The following is a 24,985-nucleotide window of genomic DNA, read 5'->3' on the forward strand; positions in this document are numbered from 1 at the left end:
AAGAATTCCGTTGAGAGTTTCGAAAGTAGACTCAGCTACACAGAGGAAAGACTCAGGGACTGGAAGGACCCAGTCAGATGACTAAAATGGGGAAAGAATGGGAAGAGTGACAAAAGCCTACAAGAATAATGAAATACAACAACAACAAAGACCAACCAAATATTCACATATGGAATTCCAGAAGAAGAGAAAGAAAAAGGGACAAAAAGTATATTTAAAGCAAGATCAGCTGAGACTTCCCCAAACCTTGGGAAAGAAATGGACATCCACATTGTTTCTTGCTGAGTCAGTGTTCCTTTTTTTTTTTTTTTTTTTAACATCTTGGTTGTGATCCTGGACTATCTATGTTTATGACTGTCCTTCGTAAGCTATTGCCATCCCTCTGCTTTCTCGTCTTTCTAAAATTGATGCAAACTTCTGGCTAGCTGTGGACCCTGTTTCCTTCTCAGAACACTCGTGGGGCTTGCCTATCTCTTCGACATCTTGGTGTGAGTTGAGAGGAAAGAGATGGAAAGTACATTGCATCCCCAACTTTAAATTGAAGCCTGAGCATTCCCTTTGTACCTACCTCGATGTTTTCTTTTAGCACTTGCAATAAAAAACAAAAAGCAGGTTCCAGGAAAGAAGAATAAACACGTCCTGTGTAAGCCATTGAAATCAGAATCGCTTTGGACAGTTTGCAAGGAATTTAAATTTCATGCTTATTTCTGGTCTTAGTTCATCTAAATTGAGTAACTAGAACTAGGTTAGTTCTCATCCTTCGTGTGAGAAGCCACTTTTGCAAACATGAAGTATGAGAACCAGAAGGCTGCCCCTAGAATACTATCCTTTTTTCTTCCAGAAGCAGAATCTGACTCCCTTGCTCCATACCCCACGTGTAAAGTTGGACAAACCAGCTGTATTTGTGTCATATATAGAAGTTCCCATCTGCCCGGCCCCAGACCGCGTTCACTTACCAGTCATGCCTTTGTCCAAATAGTATACGTGTTGACATGTGTCATCAGCTTCGGTGACACTTTTTATTTTGGTTTGTGTAGCTTTGGCTATCCATGCCCCTTTTCCCCACATATTGACCTCTGGAATTATCAATGGCCTCGCGTGCTTGTGCAGTCGCTGTGTTTCTGGTGCTCTATTTCGAATGATGGGGACCTCTCTCAGAACCTACTCGATGCTCTACTTGATGTATATCTGTTATAATTTGTTTTCCAGCTACGACTGAAATTATTAATGCTTTTTTTAAGTTTCTAGTTTAACTTGTCTTAATAAAGTTCAACTTGACTTTATATCCATATTCCTGTCTTTAGGGTATAAATAAGAGTTTCACCTGAACTTATTAATAAAACCCCAAATTTATTGGACACCAAATATATGCCAGGCGCTGTGCTCTGGGCATTGGATTTGCAGAAGGGATTATGTTCATTTGCATCCTTCAGTAACTTAGAGTGACCCAAGCTACATTGTGGTTAAAGGTGTTTTTTTGTTTGTTTGTTGGATGTGGTTTGGGCTGGGTTGGGTTGTACTTATTATCAAAGCTTTTCTCTTTAGGCTTATCACTATAAAGCGTAAACTTGTATTATAGAGAGGTTTTCGATGTCTTCCTTTCCACTTTGTAAGAAGCTTTTAAGCTCTGCCTGCCCCCCCCACCCCCTGCCATGTTCCTCTTGTGTTTTAGAAGATGGGCAGAAAGGTCCACGCAGGGACCGCTCTCCTTCTCTCTGGTTGCCATTTCTTGTGGAAGCTGAACAAGAATAAATCGAATCTTGTTATCACAGGCACCATTAGCTGATGCTTAGGAACTGGCGCTTCTCCTAAGAAACACGTGGAGCTGAGTCAAGGTCACTCTGAATCTTTTTCTGTACATGAACACCCAAACACTCCCTGGTTCTTAAAATTGAGAAAAAGATGATTTACCTTATGTCCAAGTGCAAAGCAGTTGAATACCGACCATTCTAAAACATTTTTTTTTAAAGAGTTGTATTTAAAAAAACAAAACCAAAACAAAACAAAAAAACGAGCTGTGCAACCATAAGGAAACTAATGTTTCTGGAACTTACTTGCTGCAATAACAAAGTACCACAGACTGAGCAGTTTTAATAACAGAAATGAATATTCTCATATCAGATACTAGAAGACCAAAGTATTGGCAGAGTTGGTTCCTTTTTAAATTTTTTAAATTATTTTTTATTTTTTAAGAGTTTATTTATTTATTTGACAGATGGAGATCTCAAGAAGGATGAGAGGCAGGCAGAGAGAGATGGGGGGAAGCAGTCTCCCCACTGAGCAGGGAGCCTGTTGTGGGGCTCGATCCCAGGACCCTGGGATCATGACCTGAGTTGAAGGCAGAGGCTTTAACCCACTGAGCCACCCAGGCACCCCACTTCCTTTTAAAAAAAAATTATTTGTTTATTTGAGAGAGACAGAAAGTGAGAAAGAGAGAGAGAGAGAGAGAGAGCATGCACAAGCTGCGGAAGAAGCAGGCAGAGGGAGAGGGAGAAGCAGGCTCCCCACTAAACAGGAAGCCCCATGTGGGGCTCAATCCCAGGACCCCAGGATCATGGCCTGAGCCAAAGGCGAATGCTTAACTGATCCAGCCACCCAGGCTCCCCGAGTTGGTTCTTTCTGAGGACAGTGATGGAAGGATGTATTCTAGATCTCTCTCCTTGCTTTGTAGATGACTGTCTTCCCCCTCTGTCTTCACATTGTCTTCCTTCTGTATGTGTCTGTGTCTAAATTTCCTCTTCTTAGGAGGGCTCCACTCATATGGGATTAGGGCTTATCCTAGTGACCTCATTTTAACTTAATTACGTTTATAAAGGACCCTTCCAAATACAGTCACATTCGGAGATACCAGGGGTTAGAACTTTAACATTTGAATTTTAACAAGGGGCACAGTTCACCCCATAACTGAACCCAGAGTCCCAAGATGCTGGGTACTTTCATATGCAGTAATTTATTTGATCCTCATAAAATTGCCACTCTCTCTTAGAGACACACTGTGACCCCACTTCACAGATTAGACAAACTGAGGCTAAGAGAAATGACTCATCTTACACAAGTCACTAACTAAAAAATAGCACAATCAGGATTTGAACCTGAATCTGAGTGATCTCTATGATGCTGTTTCTCTGGATTTTCTTTGTTAGTTGGAGATTTCCTTTCTTTGTAAATGTAATATTTTTTGAACCAAACAGAGCCCAGGAAGGGTCTGCTCTATCCTTCTAGCTGGGAGAAATTATTTTTTTTAAAGATTTTATTTATTTATTTGACACAGAGAGAGAGAGATCTCAAGTAGGCAGAGAGGCAGACAGAGAAAGAGGAGGGAGCAGGCTCCCTGCTGAGCAGAGAGCCCGATGCGGGGCTCGATCCCAGGACCCTGGGATCATGATCTGAGCCAAAGGCAGAGGCTTTAACCCACTGAGCCACCCAGACGCCCCTGGGAGAAATTATTTTTATACATGTGTTTGGCTTTCTGTTGGTAGCCAGTGCTTCCACTCCAGGGTACTTATGCCAGCTTTTCTGCATTGTTCAACCTTTTGTAACAGATCTTGGGACTTGATTAAGCACTACTCGCAAATTTAGACAAAGTGTGAACACCTGCTCTATCACTTTCATCTCATGAATGGGTTGTCTGGTCAGGGGGAAGTTTGCATTGGCTTGACAGGTTTCATTATTTGGAAATCTTTAGACACTCAGCAGGAAAAACTCCTTTAAGGGGGAGATAGCATCATAAGTGCAGAGTCTCTTTTGGCTTCAGGCTAAACACTGGAGAGAGGAGGAGAGGCCCTGGATGGTTGCACTGGACAGGGTACAGTGCAAACCTTGCTGAGACAGTGGGAGGAGATTAATGACGAAGATGTTCTATCTCCTAAGAGCTGTTGAAACCATCCGGTCTCAAGTGCAATCAGGAGAGTACCCGACTAGGACAGATACAGCTCTTTTCATTACCAACCTGCTAAGCAGAGTAAATGAAACCAGTAAGTGAAATTGGAAAATTGCTCAGCCACATCCACAAATGGCTTGTGGTTGACTTAAACATTTCAGAATACATACTCGTTACCAAGAAATGAAGAATGACACTTCACCTAGTAACGTAATGTGTATGTATGATATGATACCAAAATACTAGGGTTCTAATTCTGTGCACCACTTACTGCCTGTGTGACTTGGGCAAATGAGTTTGTTTCATTGAGTGTCAGTTTCTTTATCTGTCAAACCAGCATGAGGGTTGCCATGAAGGTCAAATGAGACACATGACATTCAAACTCTATTTGCCAACTACAGAGTGCTATACATATGTTAGATATTTTTATTATTACTTTCTTTTTGACCCAAATCTAATAAAACTCTCAGTTATGCTGAATTATCCAGCTTGATTCTCCAATTTATGGTTTACCCAGGACCCAGGCCCCTTGTTTAACTTCTCCTTTTTTCTTCTTGAATACTGGGAGTTTTTTTTTTGAAGATGCCTTAGAACTATTGTAAAATAGGGGAAAAAGTAATTGGGAATTTCTACCTTTTATTTAAAATTTTAAAAGTATATTTGTAGATGCTTAATGGGGAAACAATTGGAAATAGCCTTGTTCACCTGGGTGGCTTAGTCATTAAGCGCCTGCCTCTGGCTCAGGTCACGATTCCAGCGTCCTGGGATAGAGCCCCACATCAGGCTCCCTGCTCAGTGGGAGGCCTGCTTTTCCCTCTCCTGCTCCCCTTGCTTGTGTTCCCTCTCTTGCCGTGTCTGTCTCTGTCAAATAAGTAAATAAAATCTTAAAAAAAAAAAAAAAAGGAAGAGAGAAAATAGCCCCATTAATGAAGAGCTTGTTGTGTATACCAAAACCATGGCCTATCACATTTTAAAGGGACTAAAACCTTCCAAGGAGATTACATGTCATCTGGTTTCAAAACGGTCCTGGCAGACTCCTGGTAGATGCTGACACTTTTAATTTTTCCTGAGAGCTATTAAAATTGTAGAACTTTGGAACTGTATCCCCATCTCACCTTGATGGCCAAAAGATTGAATAGAGCATGTGATAAGAATCTTTGCTGTATGATGAAGCACCATGGAAAATCCTGAGTTGGCAGCTTGTAAAGTGGTTACAGATCAAGTCTCTGAGTTTTTCATTGTCTGAGCATCTATCTGCATGTTCTCTTAGGATAGGAAGTTCTCTCCATACCCGCTAATCAGATATGGGGTCCCTCCTGCTCACTCTACTGCAAACAGTACGTTACCTCTTAGTTCACATTGAAAAAGAATTGTTCCTTGTCCTACACACAGCGTAACGAGAGACTAATGGTATTTCCTCTTTTCTGGGAGTAAGGCAGTAAGAAACAGAAGGGGGATGGGATTCAGTGTGTGTGTGTGTGTGTGTGTGTGTGCACCAGCGTGTGCACGCGTGCACGTGAGAGAAAGAGAGAGAGAGAAAGAGAAGCATGAAAGTGAGGGATCTTAGCAGTGTCTGTGTTCTTGGGAGGTAACTGTTACTGACCATGATACTTGGTTACTTAAGAAGCAGGTTTGTTAGGCTTCAGTAAGCCTTGTTTTGTGGTTTGCAAGAGGAAAATGGCTAGTTTAGGAAAATAAACAATCTATGAGAGGGTACTACATTCCAGTTGAATCTGACACAGGCAGGTGATGGCCATCCACGGGCAGTATCCTCCAACGAAGTTAGTTAATTTCAGTTCTCTATCAGGATTTGCACTGAAATCCGCTGTCTGACCAGCCACAGCGAAGTTCGCAGAGTTCCGTGGGCAGGCATCCCTTACTCTGTGTTCACCTTGGTGACTGCTTGGGGACGATCAGCTCAATGCCGGTGCACCTATTATCCCAACAAACGCTAATCAGAGATAGGATTCTGATTTTAAATTCAAATTCACTAGGCACTATTAGCTTTTCTAACATTGTGTGCTCTTGATGGCCTCATTTGCATGATTTTTAAAAATATGCATGTCTGGCTACAATTTTATTACCTGAGTGTTCTTTTATTTAACATAAGTTTTTGGAGGAGTTTTGTTTGTTTTTTGGTTGGTTGTTGTTATGGTTGTTTGTTTTTTTGTTTTTGTTTTTGTTTTTATCCTTTAAGGGATATGAAGAGATTCTCAATTGAGTTGTAACAGAGCTATACCATGGTTGAACTCCATATGACCACGTGATAATTGTCACCAGGGTAGTATTTGCATAGAAGTTAAGACTAGAGTCCAAAACGCCTGGATTCAGATCCTACCTCCTCAACATCATCCATGTTATGTTGGGCGCATGTAATACACCTGTACAGAAGTTATTTATTTTCATCTTTCAATGGGGATAATAATAGCATTTTCCCCGTAGGGTTTTTGAGATAAAGTCATTAGAATGGTACACATACCAGTCAGCATTTGCTAGATTAGGCTGCAATAACAGCTGAATTGGAAATGTCAACGGTCTCCCAACTACTGAGATTTATTTCTCCTTCGGACTCATGTCCATCATGGGTTGGCACTAACTGTGTTCCATATTCTCTTCATCCTGAGACACAACTGAAGAAGCAACCTGTGGTAGTCTAAGGACAGAAGGAAGACTCAGCATGTGTTACTTCCTTTCACATTTAATTAGTCAAAGTAGGCCATGGGGTCAAGCCTTGTGTCGGGGAGTGCGTATAATCATCTACCACAGCGTGCACTGCACCTGGGCAGAACATAGTAAGTGCTCATGAAGCAGTAGTTTTCCTTTTTAAATCCTGTCCATGAAAGGTGACTTGTGGTCTGGGATTCCTATTATCCTTTGCTAGTGCAGAGAAGACGCATATTTATGTGTTTTTCAGATGGTTCTCTTGAGAGCAAATGAAGGGACTGAATGCTTCCTTTGACATTTCCAGGGCAAGTGGTCTATGGAGAGCCCATAGCAGCAAGTCTGGGCACAGACGGCACGCACTACTGGCACAGAGAGTGGCACCATGCAGCCCACCATGTTATGGGGCCACCCCTGCGACCGGACCCCTCAACGCCTCACTTCCTCATGAATCTATTGGCTAAGTAATAATTTAACAAATGATTGTGAAGGGTTCTGCCAAAATAAGGTATCATAAGAGTCTTTGGTTTGAGCGGAGGACATCGTGTCTTACCATCTGACCTTCGTTGACCTCCATGCAGTATTCTGTTCTACTTGACGTGATAGGCTGTGAGGAGTCCCTCACCTGGGACCAAAAAAGCAGTGGCTTAATTATGATATGGTGTCAAAATCTCTCCCAGACATAGAGAAATCAGATCATTTTTACTAAAATTTTACTCTCTTCTAACTTTTTCCTGGTCTATTCTATCACCTATTGCCTGGAACCTAGTTTCTTCATAATGCTTTGTTTTTAATCATTCACATATTCTTGAATATTCTTCTATGGCGATATAACCCAAGAAGCAGATGTGCCTGTGTACATCTGATAGGTTATGATCTAGGGCAGAGCCACCGGTGGGGTGAAAGGCAAAATCCTGCCCTCAGAGAGATTATCCCCATGAATGGCCATCCAAACTATTTTCAGAGATGCTACTTTCTGAGAAGTTATGATTACTTTTCTTGGAGACCCCAACACTTCCCATTCAGATACTAGACCCAAGTTAACAAAGGGTTTTTCACAACAAAAGTTCAAGAGTTCATTTACCTTTTTCTTTCAGCCTACTTCCTTCTTCACATGGCTACATCTCCAAGATGGTTCACAATTCAAAGCAGGGCTCTCTGTCTCTGGTGATATGAACATCCTCATCCAGTGTCCCATCTCTGCTCACCTCAATGTTGCCATTTGGCCAGGGGCTGCCTCTGTCCATGTGGGTCACGGAGGTTCATCTTTGGGTAGTGCTCTACTCGCAAAGAATTTTCCCTTACGTTATTGCCAGTGATCCTAAAATAATTATCATTGAGTACACATCATCATCATCATCATCAGTTTCTAGATAAGACTGAGCATTTGAAGGGTGTCTGGGTGGCTCAGTCGGTTAAGCATCTGCCTTCAGCTCAGGTCGTGATCCCACAGTCCTGGGATCGAGTTCTGCATTGGGCTCCCTGCTCTGCAGGGAGTCTGCTTCTCCCATTGTCTCTGCCTACCTCTCTCTCTCTCTCTGTCTTTCATGAATAAATAAATAAAATCCTTAAATAAATAAATAACTGAGCATTGGACAAACTCATAATCACAGAACTAGCATGTGATGGAGTCTAGAACCAGTTTTTCTGACCTGAGCATGATCTGGCTTCACATTTCTTCTAAGAGTATTCTTTTCCAAAAGTGCTTCTAAAATAGAGATGGGTGTGGCTGAAATATGTGCTTGAAAAAGTCACCCATTGTCTATTGCAGCTTTCTGACTTTCAGTTGAGAAGGGCATCAGAAGAACAGGAAAGGTTCTGGTAGTTTTCTTCGGATGTCTTTTATCTACTCATCCCACACTCTTGTGTGTTCTTCTTTTTCAGTGGTGATCTAACCACAACAGGAACTGACCACTGCACTTTCAACACTTGCCAGAAAGCTCTGGGGAAGGATGATTTCACGAAGATTCCCAATGGAGTGAACGGTGTTGAGGACCGTATGTCAGTAATATGGGAAAAAGGCGTGGTGAGTTTCACAGGATCCAGTTTGTTTTGTTGAACTCTTTAGCCAAGATCTGGCTCATTTCAGGACCAAAGTGCCACAAACCTTCATAGAAAAGCTTTGTGATTGTTTTTATTAGAGCAGAGACTGGGAACGCAGCACCGTGACCATCGCCACCCCATCTTCCAGGACAATAATAAAAAATCATTTTCATCTCTGCATAATTGAGTTTAGATGATGCGTTGCATCATTATGCAGACATTAGGGGTAAATTTAGATTGGGTACCAGGAGGATTCCTCTCTAAGTCTATGTTATAGCCCTTCTACTTGATTTCTTGTTTTTGAATCCCAGTTCCTCATGTATCACTGCTGTAAATACTTGGAATGATTGAAAATACATGAAGGGTTTTTATTATGTTCGTATCTCCTTCTCATGAAATTTTTGTAGATGTCCCCTTTTAAGGATCTTTGTATATCATATTTTTGAAACTGCTGTATAAAGTCACATAAATAAAAATCCAAAGTTTAGAAGAAGAAATTTTTTAAATGTCCGTGATTTAAAAATGTCTCCTGGAGCCTGGAGAAGAATCAGGTGGCTAAATGTTCATATGTTCACCTGTCTATCCACTTGACATGTGTAGTTGTACGGATCAGTGGGGAGGCTTGCCTGGTTATACCTGGGCTGCCATTTTCATGTCACTCTCACCCATTTTTTAGAAGCCTTCCCTTAGATGACATTATCTCATACCTCAGAATCCCCTCCACATACCATTCTTCCCAACTCTAATTATTTACCAGTTATTGTCAGTTGGATTCCTAACATGTCTCCTTATTTACATCTTCATGTTGACTACTCTAGTTTGAAGTCTGTCTCGGTTGGATCGGTGCAGTAGTCTCAAAGCTGGTGCCCCTCCGCCAGGCTCTTGCTTGCTTATACTATATTGCCTATGTTATCCTCTAGTACCAGTGCTGCCTTCCAAAAACAAAGAACTATTCATGCTATTTTCTTCTTTAAAACCCTTTACATTTTCCATTACTTATAGGATGAATGATCAGTTTACATGTAAGGATCTCCAAAACATCTCCATAGCCCTTTCTTCTGCTAATCATCTTTCAGCCCTTGGTACCTCTACCCTAACTCTAATCATCCCACATGACTCTTCCTTTCTTTCTCTTTGCTTAGATTTTCTTGCTAAAAGTTCAATCTTTTCCTCTGAGCTTGTGCTATTAAAATGAGTATGTTCATTAAAGTAAATTTCCATAATATAGCAAGTGTGTAAAAGACTTTTAAAAAATTGAATATTTCTTAATAATGTACAGAAACTGTATTATTTTATGAAACATGAAGATGGTTGACTCATGGGAATATTACTCTCAGGTTGTGGTTCTTAATCATTTTGTGAGACATGGACACATTGGTAATTAAATAAACCTTATTAAGGATGATCCTAACCAGATAAATGTACATAGGGATAAGCTCTCAACATTTAAAAAAACAAATCAGGGGAGCCTGGGTGGCTCAGTGCGTTAAAGCCTCTGCCTTCTGCTTAGGTCATGATCCCTGGGTCCTGGAATTGGCTCCGTGCTCAGTGGGGAGCCTGCTTCCCTTCCTCTCTTTCTGCCTGCCTCTCTGCCTACTTGCGATCTCTGTCTGTCAAATAAATAAATAAAATCTTAAAAAACAAAACAAAAAACCAAAATCATATGGTTTTAGAAAGACCACATTAATCCACAGTATGTCCATATTAAAATCCCTTATAATAGACTCCATGATTATTGGTTCATGTACATTTCAGTAGCACAAAATTTAATCTCTTGAGTTGATTTTTCCTCTTTCTAAAAGTCTTATCCTCTGATTTAAAGGTCTGTCTTATTTTAACTCTATAATATTTCACCTGTTGTCTACATGATCATCTCATCATTCTTAGGTCTACAGTAAATAAGCCAGATCATAAATGCAGTAGGGAGTGGTAGTCAACGCTAAACAAAAATTGAAAATACTACTGCCAACATCCAGCTGTTGTCTGTGTGATTCTGGGAAGAATGGAGAAAATTAGTGAAGGGTGAGAGTTAAGCTTAGGCTTGTGAAAAGTTATCTTCAGGCTTGTGTTAACCCATCATCCCCATCATTCTCATTATGATAGTTTAAGGCTCACCAGCATCCCCAGAGGCGTTTGGCTCCACAGTGTAAGAAATTAGGTGCAGTTCTGTTGGGTTCCAAGAGATACAAGTCTTGCACTTTTATTGATAGGAGATGTTTAAGTACGTGGTCATTAAAACACATGCATTTTCTTTCTTGAACTGTTTTTACAGCATAGTGGTAAAATGGACGAAAACCGGTTTGTCGCAGTTACCAGCACAAATGCAGCGAAGGTCTTCAATCTCTATCCGAGAAAGGGAAGGATAGCTGTGGGATCAGATGCAGACATTGTGATTTGGGACCCAAAAGCCACGAGGTAAGTCTGTGTCCTTGTATTTTTTGGCTTCTCCATGGAAAAAAAAGCACTAACTTACAAAGAAATTATTTATTGACCTCAATAAGACACTTCTTATTAGGTGATTTATTTACCCTGTGTTTTGAGCTTGTGCACAAGATAAGTGTGTGTGTGTGTGTGTGTGTGTGTGTGTGTTTAGAGATTTCATCTATTTATTTGAGACAGAGAGAGAGAGAGAGAGAGAAAATAACAAGTGAGGAGGGAGCAGAGGCAGAAGGAGAAGCAGACCCTCTGCTGAGCAGGGAGCCTGACACAGGCTTGATCCAAGGACCTTGAGATCATGACCTGAGCCAAAGACAGACTCTTAACGGACTGAGCCACCAAGGCGCCCCATGATAAGAGTTCTGATGTACAAATATTCCTTTGTTTTCTTTGGCATAGAGGATGCAAAAGTTGTGTTACTTCCCATTCCCTGGAGATGCGTGTGTGTGTAAAACCAATATGAATTTACCACTTCAGTGGTAAGCTTGGCAAGCACCCCAGTTCACACGGAGGAACAGTATAGAGAGCAATGAAGAAAAGAGGAGGCTTAGTTTGAAAAGGGCTGACTTGAAAACTCAAAATAATTATAGCCTTTTTAAAGCTTTCAGATAGAAACATTCCAGCACAAAGGATGTCACTTTTAGTTAGCCAGATTTTCCGGTTGATTTCATCTTGAGCTCATCATTCCCAGTAGACTCCAGCTTTTTGTTTCTGATTTCCATAATTCTATGTTAATATTGCAGATTTGGCAATTTCCACCAACTCAGGAAAGCATTGAATAGAGAGGCTGAAGCCCTGGTAATTTCTCCTTCTAAGATATTAGCAGAGACAACACCTGCATCCGAATTTGTATCTTCCATAACCTTCACATTTGTATTGGAGAAAATCCCACATGCTATAATGTTATCTGTACGCGTGTACATGCGTGCGTCGAGGGGGATACATGAGGCCTTCTACCTTCACTGAATAGGCATTTATTCAAGGTCTACTAGGTTAATTACTGTACTAAGCAAAAATCTCTAGCTTCTTGGAGGTGCTATTTGTCACAAGGGCCCAACTTTGATTGAAATGCTCCTGGGTTCCTCTGGGGAACAGAAGATGGAAAAGCACTAGGGCTACCACCGCAATGAGCTTAAAAATAAGCCCCCGATAGTTCTGTAGAAAATGCTTGTCTTTTGTAGTTAAACACTCCCTGGGCATCCATGTCCCAACTCGGGCAGCAGTTCACATGGTGGGCAGTTCCACAGCCATCACAAGCATTAGTGACCGTGTTCCAGCCTATTGCCGGCTTACGGTCTCGCAGCACAGTACACGGTGATGTGAACATCTTATTTACGTGAATGTCCTAAGATACCAACAAGGCAGAGCTCATGTCTTTGTTATGATGCTAACAAGGAACTATTGCTTATTTAAGGATTAAATATCTGATGGTTACATCCTCAGGCCCCTGTCCCTACAGAAGAAATGAAGACAGATAAAATTAAATTTGGGGCAGCTTCTCCATGAGACTAGAAAAACTGTCCTTGGGAAGACAAAGGGGGAAAAAAATGTGCTTGGATTTGGATTGGTGTGCGGATGAATGGAGCATGCTGTGTTTAGAGAGCTCCTGATATTTTAAATATCACTCTACTCACGCTATTGTACACCCGGCAGGAGCCCGCCCAGCATCATTTCTGCTGTAATTCCAACGATTTAGTACTGGGACAGATAGAGCTTTTGAAATGATTTGTGGCTTAAGGAGATGATGATTCTTAATCGGGAACCCTCAAAAATTTCAAAAGGGAGAAAATGATCACACAGAAGAAATATTTATGAAAAATGGTGTTTTTGAAGCATTGCATCTGGGAGAGTCCAAATAATGATAATAATTAGCAACCATTTGCATTTGCACAGTCCTCAGTGGTTTTAAAAAATGCTCTGCTAGGGATGCCTGGGTGATTCAGTTGGTTAGGCCGCTGCCTTTGGCTCGAGTCAGGATCCCAGCATCCTGGGATCGAGTCCCACATGGGGCTCCTTGCTCAGCAGGGAGCCTGCTTCTCCCTCTGCCTCTGCCTGCCTCTCTGTCTGCCTGTGCTCACTCTCTCTCTCTCTCTCTGACAAATAAAATCTTTAAAAAAAATGCTCTGCTATCTGAAACGTGACTTATGAGGTAAGGCAGATAGGACTCTTCCTTTTGGCAGTGGCAAAACTGTAACACAATGGCGTCTGTGAACAGTGGCTTTGACTTTGCAGACTTCGATGTGTTTCACTAGATTTGGCACCATGCTATCTCCCGACCCCAAAGCAGAGCACTTTCTCCTGGATGCACCTGTTCATGGTCTGTGGTTTTCTTACAGTCAAGTGGGCCAGTCACAGAAAGAGTTTTTGAATTTAATTCTATTCTCTATTATTCCTTTTCAAGGTGAGGGAGAAATAAAAAAGTAGTCAATGGAGTGATCCTCATTCCTAATAGCATCAAGAGCCATGGCAGGCTGTTCCCCACAGCTCCCCTTTTTAACCCAGCACCTGGCATCTGCAATAGGACCCACCTTAAGAGTCTCCTTGGCTGTTTCCATTTGTGAGGATGACCCCAGCTCAGGGGTAAAGCATTGTCTTCTTTAGACAACCGGACAAAGAGAAATGACCCGCACCTACGGGTGTGAATAATTCACTTACTTTATTTCCACATATATTGTTGCTTGGGGGATATTTATAGGCTGTGATTATGTCTCTTTGAGTCACGTTTTTAGATGATATAAATTTAGAGCACTTTCACACAAGTTTGACTTGCCGATTTCTGTAACTTTGTCTGGCCCTTCCTTTCCCATTCAGTTGTTGCCGAAGAGCATGTAATGATCCAGAAGAGTTTACTTCTTATTCTTTTTAGATCTGTCTATTACCTGCTTCATGGCCTTTGTTTTTTCATCCAAGAACTAACTAACTGAAGGTCAAACTAAAAAGTTTCTGTGCTCTTAGGTTTTTTTTCCTCTATGTTATCAATTCTCTGGTATTTCTTAAAGGAGACTTGTCCTTCACCTGATGGCAGTCATGGTAGCAGAAAATGAAATATTTGCATTTCCATATATGTGTCTGTGGCATAAAGATACGCACTGACATTTAATTACCAGCACTATGACTTCTTCACCTACATCTTCTGATCACGTCACCTAGGCACGAGGTTAAATGAAAACACCACGGCCTGAGCACCTGCGGTGTGGGTTCTGGGTCCCGGCTCCATCCATGCCAAGTGGGGAACCAAGGCACACCAGTTACTGTCTCTGAGTAGCCCCTCTCTCTTAGGTTAAGTGAGATTATTAATAATGGTTATGCCAACCTCATCAGATTTTTGTTAGAATCACATGCAACGATGTGTGTGAAAATGTGTCTAGAGTAAGAAAGTGTTCCCCAGGGTCAAGGTAAGCACTGTCCTGGTTACTTCCTGTTTATCTAGCTGGGCTGGGGTCACTCTCTCCTGCCCATCTCCCTTTCGAGGTGTTCTCAGGTATCTGCCTGAAGTGTCCAGGAGGCCAGTGAACCAGAAGCTTCTATTTGTCTGACCTTCAGATTCTTTAAAAAAACAAAAAAACAAAAAACAAAACTGGAGTCCTCTTTGTTTTTCTTTTCTTTTTTACTGTCCTTTTGAAAAATGGAGAAATATACATCTTTCCTTGGCAGGATATACTGAAAGAATCCAGCCCCCTTTGGGTTGCTTTGAATTTCGTCCTCATCTTGCTTCTTCAACCCTTTAATTTAAGAATTTTCTCTAAGCCACCCTCAAAATGGTTTGCAATCTCATGATTCATCCTTTTCAACGTGAAAATTGCAGAATGTGGGAAACCGGAGAGAAGGGGCAGTTAGAGAGGAAGCTTCAGAGAATAATGAATCTGGAAGGATATTTGAACAAGAAGAAAGTGCATTTATAGGTGCTTTCTATCAAAAGAGAGAATTTTGGGGACACGGTCTGCGGATTCCTTATCTGGGTCGATCATAGCTTCAGCTTTCTCTATTCTTGGCCCGCCTGTTAGAAGAAAGTTGCTCATCTGGGCTGGCTGTTACTGATCAAAATTTATACTGATGACCTCAGCGAGGACCTTTCTGAGGCATGACAATATTTTTTAGTTTTTCTAACTGCCCATCCGCCCCCTGGAGCTTCCCCCAACCTTCGCCACCGGCCGTCGCCGTGGGAGTCTGCCTCTTCCCCCCTTGCAGACTGAGCTCTGCTGTCCACTGCTCATCTGCTGCTCAGACCTGACCGTGGTCTTTAGTCACTGCCTTCCTCCCTCGTTAACAGTCTTGACGACAAATCCAGTTTTTAAAATAAATCTTTCCTTTCAGAATACTTTAGGATTTACAAAAAAATTGCAAAGATAGTACAGAGAGTTCCCATATAATCCACAGTCAGTTTCCATTATTATTCCTGTGGTAGGTTTTTTTTAATTAATAAACCAATACTGATATGTTATTATTAACTAGGGTCCATGCTTTAATGAGATTTCCTTAAGGTTATTTTATTTTATTTTATTTTATTTTAGAGAAAGGGAGAGGAAGCGCAAGCACCTGCAGGGGGAGGAGCGGAGGGGAAGGAAAAGAGGGAGGGGGAGGGAATCTCGAGCCGACTCTGTGCTGAGCATGGACTCAGGCCCAGGGACTGGGCCTCACGACCCTGAGGTCATGACCTGAGCTAAAACCAAGAGCCGGTGGCTTAACTGACTGAGCCTCCAAGGCGACCCAAGGTTTCCTTAGTTTTTACCTAATATTCTTTTTCCTGATCGGGAGCCATCCAGGACACCACATGGCATTCCGCCATCATGTCACTCTAGGCTCCAGTGGTCTGTAAGTTTCTCGGACTTTCTTTGTTTGTGATGACCTTGGAAGATTGGAGGAGTCCTGGTCAGGCATGTTGTGGAATGTCTCTCTATTATGATTCTTCTTGTGTTTTCGTCATGACTAGCTTGGGGTTATGGGTTTGGAGAGGCAGACCAGAGAGGTAGTGCCGTTCTCCTTCCATCCTCCCAAGGAAACATGGTCTCTATCAACAAGACTAAACACGAAGGCGAGAGAAACCAAAGGCCTGGGAGGAAGAAGCTAAGGCCGGAGGAGATGATGTGCGAGAACAGGTTCAGGCCGTGGGAGGAAGCAGGAAGGTGAGGAGGTCATGGGCTGCCTCTCTCCAGGTTTAATTTTATTGCAGACAGAGGTGATTTTAAACAGAGCTCCTCTAGTGGAAAAGCATCATTTAATCAAACAAATACAATGAACATATCTATAAGGTGTTTTTTTTTCCTTGAATGACACTGCATTTTATATTACCTACCTAGTTTTTTTTTTAATTTTTTCAATTTATTTATTTTCAGAAAAACAGTATTCATTATTTTTTCACCACACCCAGTGCTCCATGCAATCCGTGTACCTACCTAGTTTTGATACTAGCTGAAGGCTGGTGATGTGAGGGCTTCCCATCCAACCACACCAACACAGGTGGGCCACAATGTTCCTTTGAAATTTCCGGAAAGATTTTAGCAAAAACAATCGCCCCGCTGACCAGGTAGTATCTCAAAGGAGAGCCGCATGCATCTCTCCCCAGAGCCTGAAGGGGGCACCCACAGCCCACACTGAGACCCAACCAGGCCGTTTGAGGTACTGGTTATGCAAGGAGCCAGCCTCTGGAGAATGGATGTGTTTGCTAACGATTTTTGGCTTTGTGGTACCTAGATGTTTCCCTCTTTTTCTAAATTCTCATTATTTATTAATGGCATGTAGAAATAAGTCTGCTGGCAACACAATCTGTAATCTTAAAAATGGGCTGCATTCTAGTTACCGAGGGCGACCAGAGCAGAGAAAAGGGATGGAGCGTGCCTTTAAAAAAAACCAAAAAAAACCAAAAAAAAAAAAAAAACCCCAAAACTAAAAACCTGTGAAAAGCCGGATGATTCCAGAATGAGAAATCTGACATGTGGGATGAATGGTGAGAGAGAATTGCTAGTGGGAGTCTGTAGAGAAGGTTTGGCCATCCTAATGAGAGATCACCTACGACGTTACCAGCCTGTAAAAAGTTCCTGCAAAAATCAGCTGCAGAAGCTCTTCTGTGTCATTGCACAATAAAAGCAACCTGCCTTTGGTGCATACGGAGCCTCCACCTTTTTCACAAGTAAAGAGTCTGCTGCATTCAGCTCGATGGCTCCTCGACCCCATGTGTCTGTTGGTTGTGACAGAGATGCGTGTCCTAATGCTTGGCTCCTTGGGTCAAAGATTCAAATTTAAGGCCACATTCCTTATCTAAATGTTTGGCTCATTTCTGTAAAATATTGTGGTGCTTAGAGTCAAGGGGAAGAAATCAGGCATAGGATTTTTCATGGAGTGTCAAGAGAGAATCTTGTGGCCTCATGTGGTCAAGACGGAGACCCATCAAACTGGCCAACTTGTTAAAAATCGTATTGGAGAGGATGGCACGTAAGTTACTTGCCAGCTCCTGGCAGTGGCCGTAACTCACATTCTGGCAATTTAAGACTATCCTATGAGCTTTGGTTCTTTGGTATTCATTAACTAGCACTTAGTTACCATGGCAACTGTCCCTTTTCAGTATTTATGAGCTACAGGATCTCTCGCAGCATCCCTAGCACGCGAACACACAGCTAACACGTTGTGTGCCGCGGAACATTTATTTTATTTTATTTATTTATTTATTTATTTATTTATTTTTTAAAGAACATTTAATGAAGACTTCTAGCTAGACTGTATTCTGCCAGGCATGCATGTTTTGCTCACAGCTATTTTCATTTATTATTTTTTAACTCAATTATAGCAGGCTTTGACCTTGAATATACCATTCTTAAAGGCATCGTGCCGTCTCCCTACTTAATTTCCTTCCCTTTCTCATCGAAGATAGAGACAAATGAATTTTACTTTATATTCAGTGAGGAGTGCTGACTTGCTGCCTATCCCAGGGCCCCTCTAGATTCTGGGAGGGGGCGACTTGCGTGTGCACGAAAGCCGGGGAAGAATGACTACTTCACCCTTGGGTGATGAGGGTTGTGGAGCGCGGGAACAAAGAAGAGGTAAGGGAGAAAGTGTGCTTTGGCCGGGAGTGATGGCTTCTGCTTATAGCTGTTTTATCAGCAACTATTTCACGGAAGCTCCAGGCAGTTTCCCCTGAAGGGGCACACCGGGCATCGTTGGACTAATTGGTACCCTACACTGTTCCGCCGCCTCCAAGGAAGCACGTGCGCACACACATATCAGCTCACACTCACGCCCATGCACGTAAACGCAGCAACTGCATTTCTGCTTGTCAAAGTCAGCCAGCCTAAAGACTCTGCTTACAATGCCTGTTTCTAAGCGGGTTTATAACTCCTCCCCCAGTTCCCAAAGGCACACCGTGGCGGTCCGTATGTGTGGAAGGAGAGAGTGGGAAGCCCAGGCCTCATACCCGGTATGTGGGTGGAAATGACAGTTTATGCCGTGGTCGTCCACTGTGTTGCCTCACGTCCATTCCTGGAGGCCACATGGGGTGGGATAGGTTTGTCCCGGCTGTGCCTTGTACAACTACAGGGGCACCCTTCCCATGGTGGTGACCATAGGTACAGACAGTGATTATGACTGTTTTTTGACAGATGATAGCAATGTATCTTTTTATTTTTGAAGATTTTATTTATTTATTTGAGAGCGAGTGGGCAAGAGAGACAGAGAGCACAAAAAGCGGGAGCAGCAGGCAGAGGGAGAGGGAGAATCAGGCTTCCCGCTGAGCAGGGAGCCCAATGTGGGGACTTGATCCCAGGGCCCTGAGATCCTGACCCAAGCCCAGACACACGCTTACCAACTGAGCCACCCAGACACCCCTGACAGCAAAGGATCTTAAGGAATAAGTGTTTTTTGCTAATCCACTCAAAATCCTGCCCATCTCCCTGGTTCCTGGGGGCAGGAAGAGAACCATAGTGCAAAGCAAATGGCTTCAGGGTTTAATTCCTTTCACTAACTAGATGTGAAATGTTGGGAATTTAATTCCTTTCACTAACTAGATGGGAATGTTACTTAATTTTTCTGAACTTAGGTTTCTTTATTTGTAAAATAGGGATGATGGTAATGATGGCATTTATTTCATAGCATGGCCATGAGTATTTAAGATAGTATGATGAAAAAACCCCAAATAACTGAAGTGCTAGGTACAGAGTTAATGTTCAGCAGTGCGTGGCACACAGTAGATGCTCAGTTAGTAGTAGTAGGTGGTAGTGGCTGTAGGTAGTCAACTTACTAAATAAGTGGGAGCTATTTTTAACTATGGCTGTGATTCAGAAGCCCTTGCAGTAATGCCTTAATTCAGACATGACCAAAAGGTACTAGAATTCTATTTAATCTAAAAGTTCCATCTTCTTTGTGTCTTGCACACATTCAGTTTTTACCAGGAATGAATAAAATGGAGAAGCTTGGATGGATTCTTTTGGCTGAAATAACTTGATTCAAGAAGGACTCTTACGTGCCCCCACAACTGACTCTTTGAAAAATTGTTTGCTGTGAAACTGTTCCAACCAACCACCTAGGATTTATTTTCTGGCCTTCAAGAGACGTTTGCTTTTTAAAAAAAGTTTTTGACTATGCAGGCAGAAAGCTAGTTTTGCTGATTACGGATGGGTAAAATTTTAACCACTATTTATTTCAGCTTGTTTATTTAAGCATGTTCTTATGCAACTGAACCTTTCAAGTGAGCTAGAAAATGATTTCCAGGGACTTCACTACTAATAGTGACATTTTTTTAAAATTATAAAAGAAAAGCAGCTTAGGAACAGAATGATCATTTGATCATTGATCATTTGCCTTGGCCACAGTAAGCACAGTTTATTTTAACCATTAGGGTAAAAAAAATAAGCACAAAGGGGAGATGGTTGTGTAAAAAGCATATAGGATTTCTAACCAAGAACTACTGTAATTTTCTTCCTACTCAACATACATTGTCTATTTTTCTGTCTCGGCATTTGCCTAACTTACTAACAGCTGCATCCCTAGGTTTCAAAACAGTGCTGGTACATCGCATAGAGGAGCTCAATAGTTATTTATTGAATGAATAAACCAAATACTAATAGTCTTGGGCCAGTGAGCCAATGCGTGATTTAAACATTTTGTTTGGGCTTTGTTTATCTGTTCCCTGAACTGGTTTAAGATCGGTTTTACATTACTTCTTTTTGAGTTAAAGAAAAAAAATAATAATTCTTGGCACTTCTGCCTTCTTCTTCCCCAAAGCGGTGGCTGGCAAGGATGTGTTCCAGAGTCAGTGGCCAGTAGCGTTGCCAGAACTGGCCAGGAATGTGGCTTAAGCCAGGTTGGATCCTTCAGTGGGTCAGACAGTTCTGATTTTTGCCCAGACTCACTCTTAATTCTGGCCACTTATCTTAAAAAACACGGGAACCTTGGTTATAGAGGAAATAAGAAAACAAAGCAAAAATGGATCAAAAGAAATTTAATATCCGTACCTGGAAAGAATCCCAGGGTCCTTATGGTCTTAAAGCACAGCAAAGAGCCGTGGCTTTTTACAAAGGCCTTTGGGGAAGTCATCAGTAAAACTGCGCCCTTGCTGTCAGAAGAAGATCACAGTGGAAGTCTGTTTGAAGGCAGTGAGTGATGTAAGGAAGGGCACTCTTTTCTAACGGCCTGATAAAAACACCTAAAAACTTAATTGAAGCTGATCTGCCTTCTCTTTTTAAGAGCACAGGTTCTCAAAGTATGGTCCCTGGGCCGGCAACATCAACATCGTTTGGGAATTTATTAGAAGTGCAAATTCTCAGGCAGGGCCCAAGGCCTACTGCCTTGGAAACTCTGTGGGTAGGGCCCAGTGCTCTGGGGTTTAACAAGGATTCTAGGGGATTCTGGTTCATATCCAAGTTTGAGAACCCCTGGTTCTCATAGAATTGGAGGCGGCTTTGGGATTCATAAAGTCCAATTAACTCTAGGCGGTGCTTGATTACTATCAGTTTTAAGGAAGTTACTACCTAAGCAAACCGTTCAGTCTTGCGTGGGATGGTTGTAATTGTTAGGATGTTTTTTCCTTTTTTGCATTAAAAATGACCCTCTTTCGAGCTCCTAAAATGTTTGCCTCTGGAGCCATGCATAATCTATCTATGTTCTCCTAAGGTCGTTCCTTCATTCACGCATCCATTCAAATATTTGAAGAAAGTCATTGGCCCCGGATAAGCTATGCCATCCCCAAATTAGCATTCTGAGATCCTTCAGTAGATCCTTAAGCCCATGATAAGCAGAATCCCAATGTCCTGATCTCGTTCTGTTCACCCTTCTCTTGACACGCGCTTGTCCATGTCCTACAAAGATTTAAATCTGAGATCTGGACACGATTCTGCCTAGAACACCACTGGAGCAGGAACATGCGAGGCGGGTTAGTTTTAGACTAAATGTTTTCCATTTCCTTTATAACATTTTTTAGGATGCATCTTATGTGATTGCCATTTGCAGGTTAAAAACAGTAAAATGGAGGCCCCTGGGTGGCTCAGGCGTTAAGCATCTGCCTTTGGCTCAGGTCATGATCCCAAAGTCCTGGAATCGAGCCCCGCATCAGGCTTCCTGCTCGGCGGGGAGCCTGCTTCTCCCTCTCCCACTGCCCCTGCTTATGTTCCCCTCTCTCGCTGTGTCTCTGTCAAATAAATAAAATCTTAAAAATAAAACAAAACAGTGACATCTCAGCAGATGCAAGAGTTCCAATATCTTACCGCATTTCTTCAGTTGACAATTTAAAAACTGGTCTTGGGCCTTCCTCTCAGATGTTTATGCTGAAAGAACTAGGATTCTACTCAGTGACCGCTTTCTGTATTACATTTTAAGTCCACTTGAGCAGAGAGTAATTTATAATGTCTAACATAATTTATAATGTGCAACATTATAATTTATTATAACACTCAATGTTGTAATAATTTTTAAAAGATGCAGTATTTAATATAAATAGAAAGTGCAAAAAATAATGCCCTTGTGTATTCACCCCCCCCCAACAACTACCTTGGATCAGGGATTTGATGTTTCCCGTGTGTTTCTATTTGTCCTATATGGGGATGCAGTCCTAGACCGTTACGTATATATACATATATATAATTTTGTGTATCTTTAGCTTTATATGAAGTGTCTTGTACTGCATATATTATTGTGTGACTTTCTCAGTACTATCCTTCTGGGACTTAGCCATTTTGAAATATGCAGGTTCTTTCATTCATGTTCACGGCTATATAATATTCTGTTTTGTGAACACTGCATAACTGATTACATGTTCTTTGCTCAGGAAGTTTAGGACATTTACGGTCTCACTATTTCAGACACTGTGTACATCCTTCTATACATGTGTGAAGGTTTTTCTAGCACATCCATCTAGCCCCTGATTTCTTTGACATCAAATAGTGTCCAATTTAGTCAGTAGAAGCATATAAAGTCCTTGATTTTTGAAACTAAAGGCACATCTTCCCGTTTGTCCCCATCACATTTTACCTTGTCCCACCTTCGTTTACTCGGTTATTTAAAAAACCAGATATGGGGCCCTGCCATGACCCAGAGGCCACAGGAAGTAGCTGAAGACAAAGTGAATGAGGCATAATACCACTTTTTACCCAGCGTGGCAAGGGCAGGGTCCGCGGAGAGGCAGTGGCCTTCCTTTTTGCTGTAGTCATTGATTCTCGAGTTGAGAGTCTTACATTTCAGTATTAGTTCTCACTGCGGGAGAGATGTCCTCACTCTTACCCTATATCGTCGGAGATGAAGGGCCGTGCGTGTGTGTGTGTGTGTGTGTGTGTATTCTCACAGAGCGATGAGCTGGGAGTGCTGAGTGAGCTGCCCGTCTGCCTGTGAATCCAAGGTCAGAGCTCCCTCACGGTTCCGCAGGGCAGCAGATGGCATGCTCTGTCCTTGGTGACAAGCATGTACTTGGCTGGCATGGGGCATGGGTCCTTGCAAATCTGCCAACGCTCCTGGACGTCACTCCCCAGCACAGTCTGGCTGGCAGTGGGGTCCCCTGGACACGAGATGACCATTGTCTTGTTCGTTTAAGAGACATCATGTGCCTATGAACACCTACTCAGTGCCCTCCTGGCCGAGTGGCCTTTGTGCATTGGGGCGAGCCGGGGAAGGAGAGTCAGGAACGTTAGGTTTACTCTGCAGCTGCAGTCGGAATCCTAGGAAACCGCTTGCCTAATTTCCTTTGTCTAACTTGATTTCTTTTTGGCAGGGAGGCAAATGGATCAATATTGTTTTTTATGTCGAGATTCTGTTGCCCGAAGGAAATTTCCCGTCAGTTCAATGTGCCTGCCGTGAGTCCTGTAATTGGGGCTGTGTGCTGTCTGGGCAATGAGGGGCCTCCCCGGATAGGCGCGCGAAGCCAGCCATCTGTGCGGAGCCCGCCCAGAGCGCTCTTCTGGACGGGGTTAGACGGGCTGCCCCTGTCAGGCGGAGCTTGGCATTTGTGCTGGGCCCTTCTGCTCATGTTTCTCTGGCCACAGTCTTGTATGGACAGCTTTATTTTATTTTATTTTATTTTATTTTATTTTATTTTATTTTTTAATGTTCTGCAAAGCCATTTCTCCCTACCTTTCTTTGTATCTTTTTCTATATGTGGCGTGTTCTCTCCCTCTCCAAAAGTTCTTCAAGGTCGTTTCTTTACATTTCTGTTATATTTTCTTCCCATCTTACTTCTCCCCACCCCCACCCACCCATCCCCCAAACTGTGGTTCTGCCCCTTTCTTATCACAAGCAGAAGGAAATGCTCCTACTTTGCTCTCAGTTTCTTTCTCTTATCAGGCATTTAAGGAAAGCTAGGATTCTAGAAACAGAATCATGAGAAGACATTAGCCACATGAAAAAAAAAGGAACATTTATCTGTGTGGAAGGGCTGTTGAATTCCTCCTGTGGTAGGGGGAAGAAAGACAGTACTAATCAGTTGTCTATGAACAAAAATTTATTGCGTGCTTGCTCTGTGTGTAAGAGATGGCACTGCTCAGTGCTGTGGGGGACATAAATAAGGGTGTGACATTGGCCACCAAAGAAGCTGCATTCTGGTTGGACAGATAGCATATACACGTGGGAAAGGATAAATAACTCTTGGAAGAGGAAAATAAGAGCAACGCCACAGAGCAGTTCAAGAAGTGGGAAGGGTCTCGTGTGCTTCATGCCCCAGAAAATTTGTGGTCTTAATAACTCTCCTGAGTTGAGGTCATCAAGACCTCACCAAAGGCTGGGTTGGGCTTGTGAAAAGGCTTTGAATTAACTGCATCCTCGGGGTGGCTCTGGTCCTGGCCCGATTGCCAAGGGCTTTGCTTGTTAACTTGAGTAGAGGTTTTCTAAGGCAGCACGTGTCATTGGATGGTTTTGAGTGAGAATTTGGCTTAATTGGAATCTGTGCTTCCTGATTTATATGTGGCACAAGTAGAAACTGTTATTTGTAGGGTGCGTGGTACCGTAGAGAATTTGGAGACCAAGAGGAGAATGCAACATTATCAGCTGGTCTTGGTTTGGCCAGAACTTTCCCAATTTTAGCACTGGAAGTCCCATATCCCAACAAATCTTTCAACTTAAGCCCACACCAGACTGCTTGTCTGTCACCTGGGAGGGTGTTTTGGGTCATAGGTGATGAGCCTAGGAGCTCTGCCCACACCTAGTCATCCTGGGATCTGAGCGTTTCGATCCTGCATCTAGGCTCATCGGTCAGAAAAGCCTTATGACCCAGGACTTTAGGATAATGATGCGCGGGACTGGTTGGAATCTGAGAGAATGGTCAGGAGCCTGGTGGACTCTGGCTTGAGGCGATGAGACCTCAGACATGATGATGGCAACAGAAGTTGGGAGGGAGAGGAATTGGCTTAAGATATTCTCCCCCCTGGGAGGAAAACTCTTCCCCAACAATTCAATGAAAGACTGGAAATTGAATGAAGTAGGCAAGTCAACAACGGCTTCATTAATTTATGACCCAAGCATGTATTGAGTGCCAACTGAGTGCTATACCCTGTACTCAAA

The 24,985-nt window shown here is 42.4% G+C and overlaps 1 protein-coding gene across 4 annotated transcripts in view; it reads left to right on the top strand.

Annotated features, from left to right (window-relative positions):
* The window catches only part of DPYS (dihydropyrimidinase), a 77,991-nt gene that overhangs the window by 25,503 nt on the left and 27,503 nt on the right, over window positions 1–24,985 (top strand). For all 4 annotated transcript variants that reach the window (XM_044245108.1, XM_044245109.1, XM_044245110.1 and 1 more), the window contains exons 5-7: window positions 6,849–7,005; window positions 8,426–8,567; window positions 10,857–10,999. In XM_044245108.1, the coding sequence (XP_044101043.1) occupies window positions 6,849–7,005; window positions 8,426–8,567; window positions 10,857–10,999 (442 nt within the window). The remainder of the gene's footprint in view (window positions 1–6,848; window positions 7,006–8,425; window positions 8,568–10,856; window positions 11,000–24,985) is intronic.

The sequence above is a fragment of the Neovison vison genome, chromosome 4 (assembly GCF_020171115.1).
Source record: "Neovison vison isolate M4711 chromosome 4, ASM_NN_V1, whole genome shotgun sequence".
NCBI lineage: Eukaryota > Metazoa > Chordata > Mammalia > Carnivora > Mustelidae > Neogale > Neogale vison.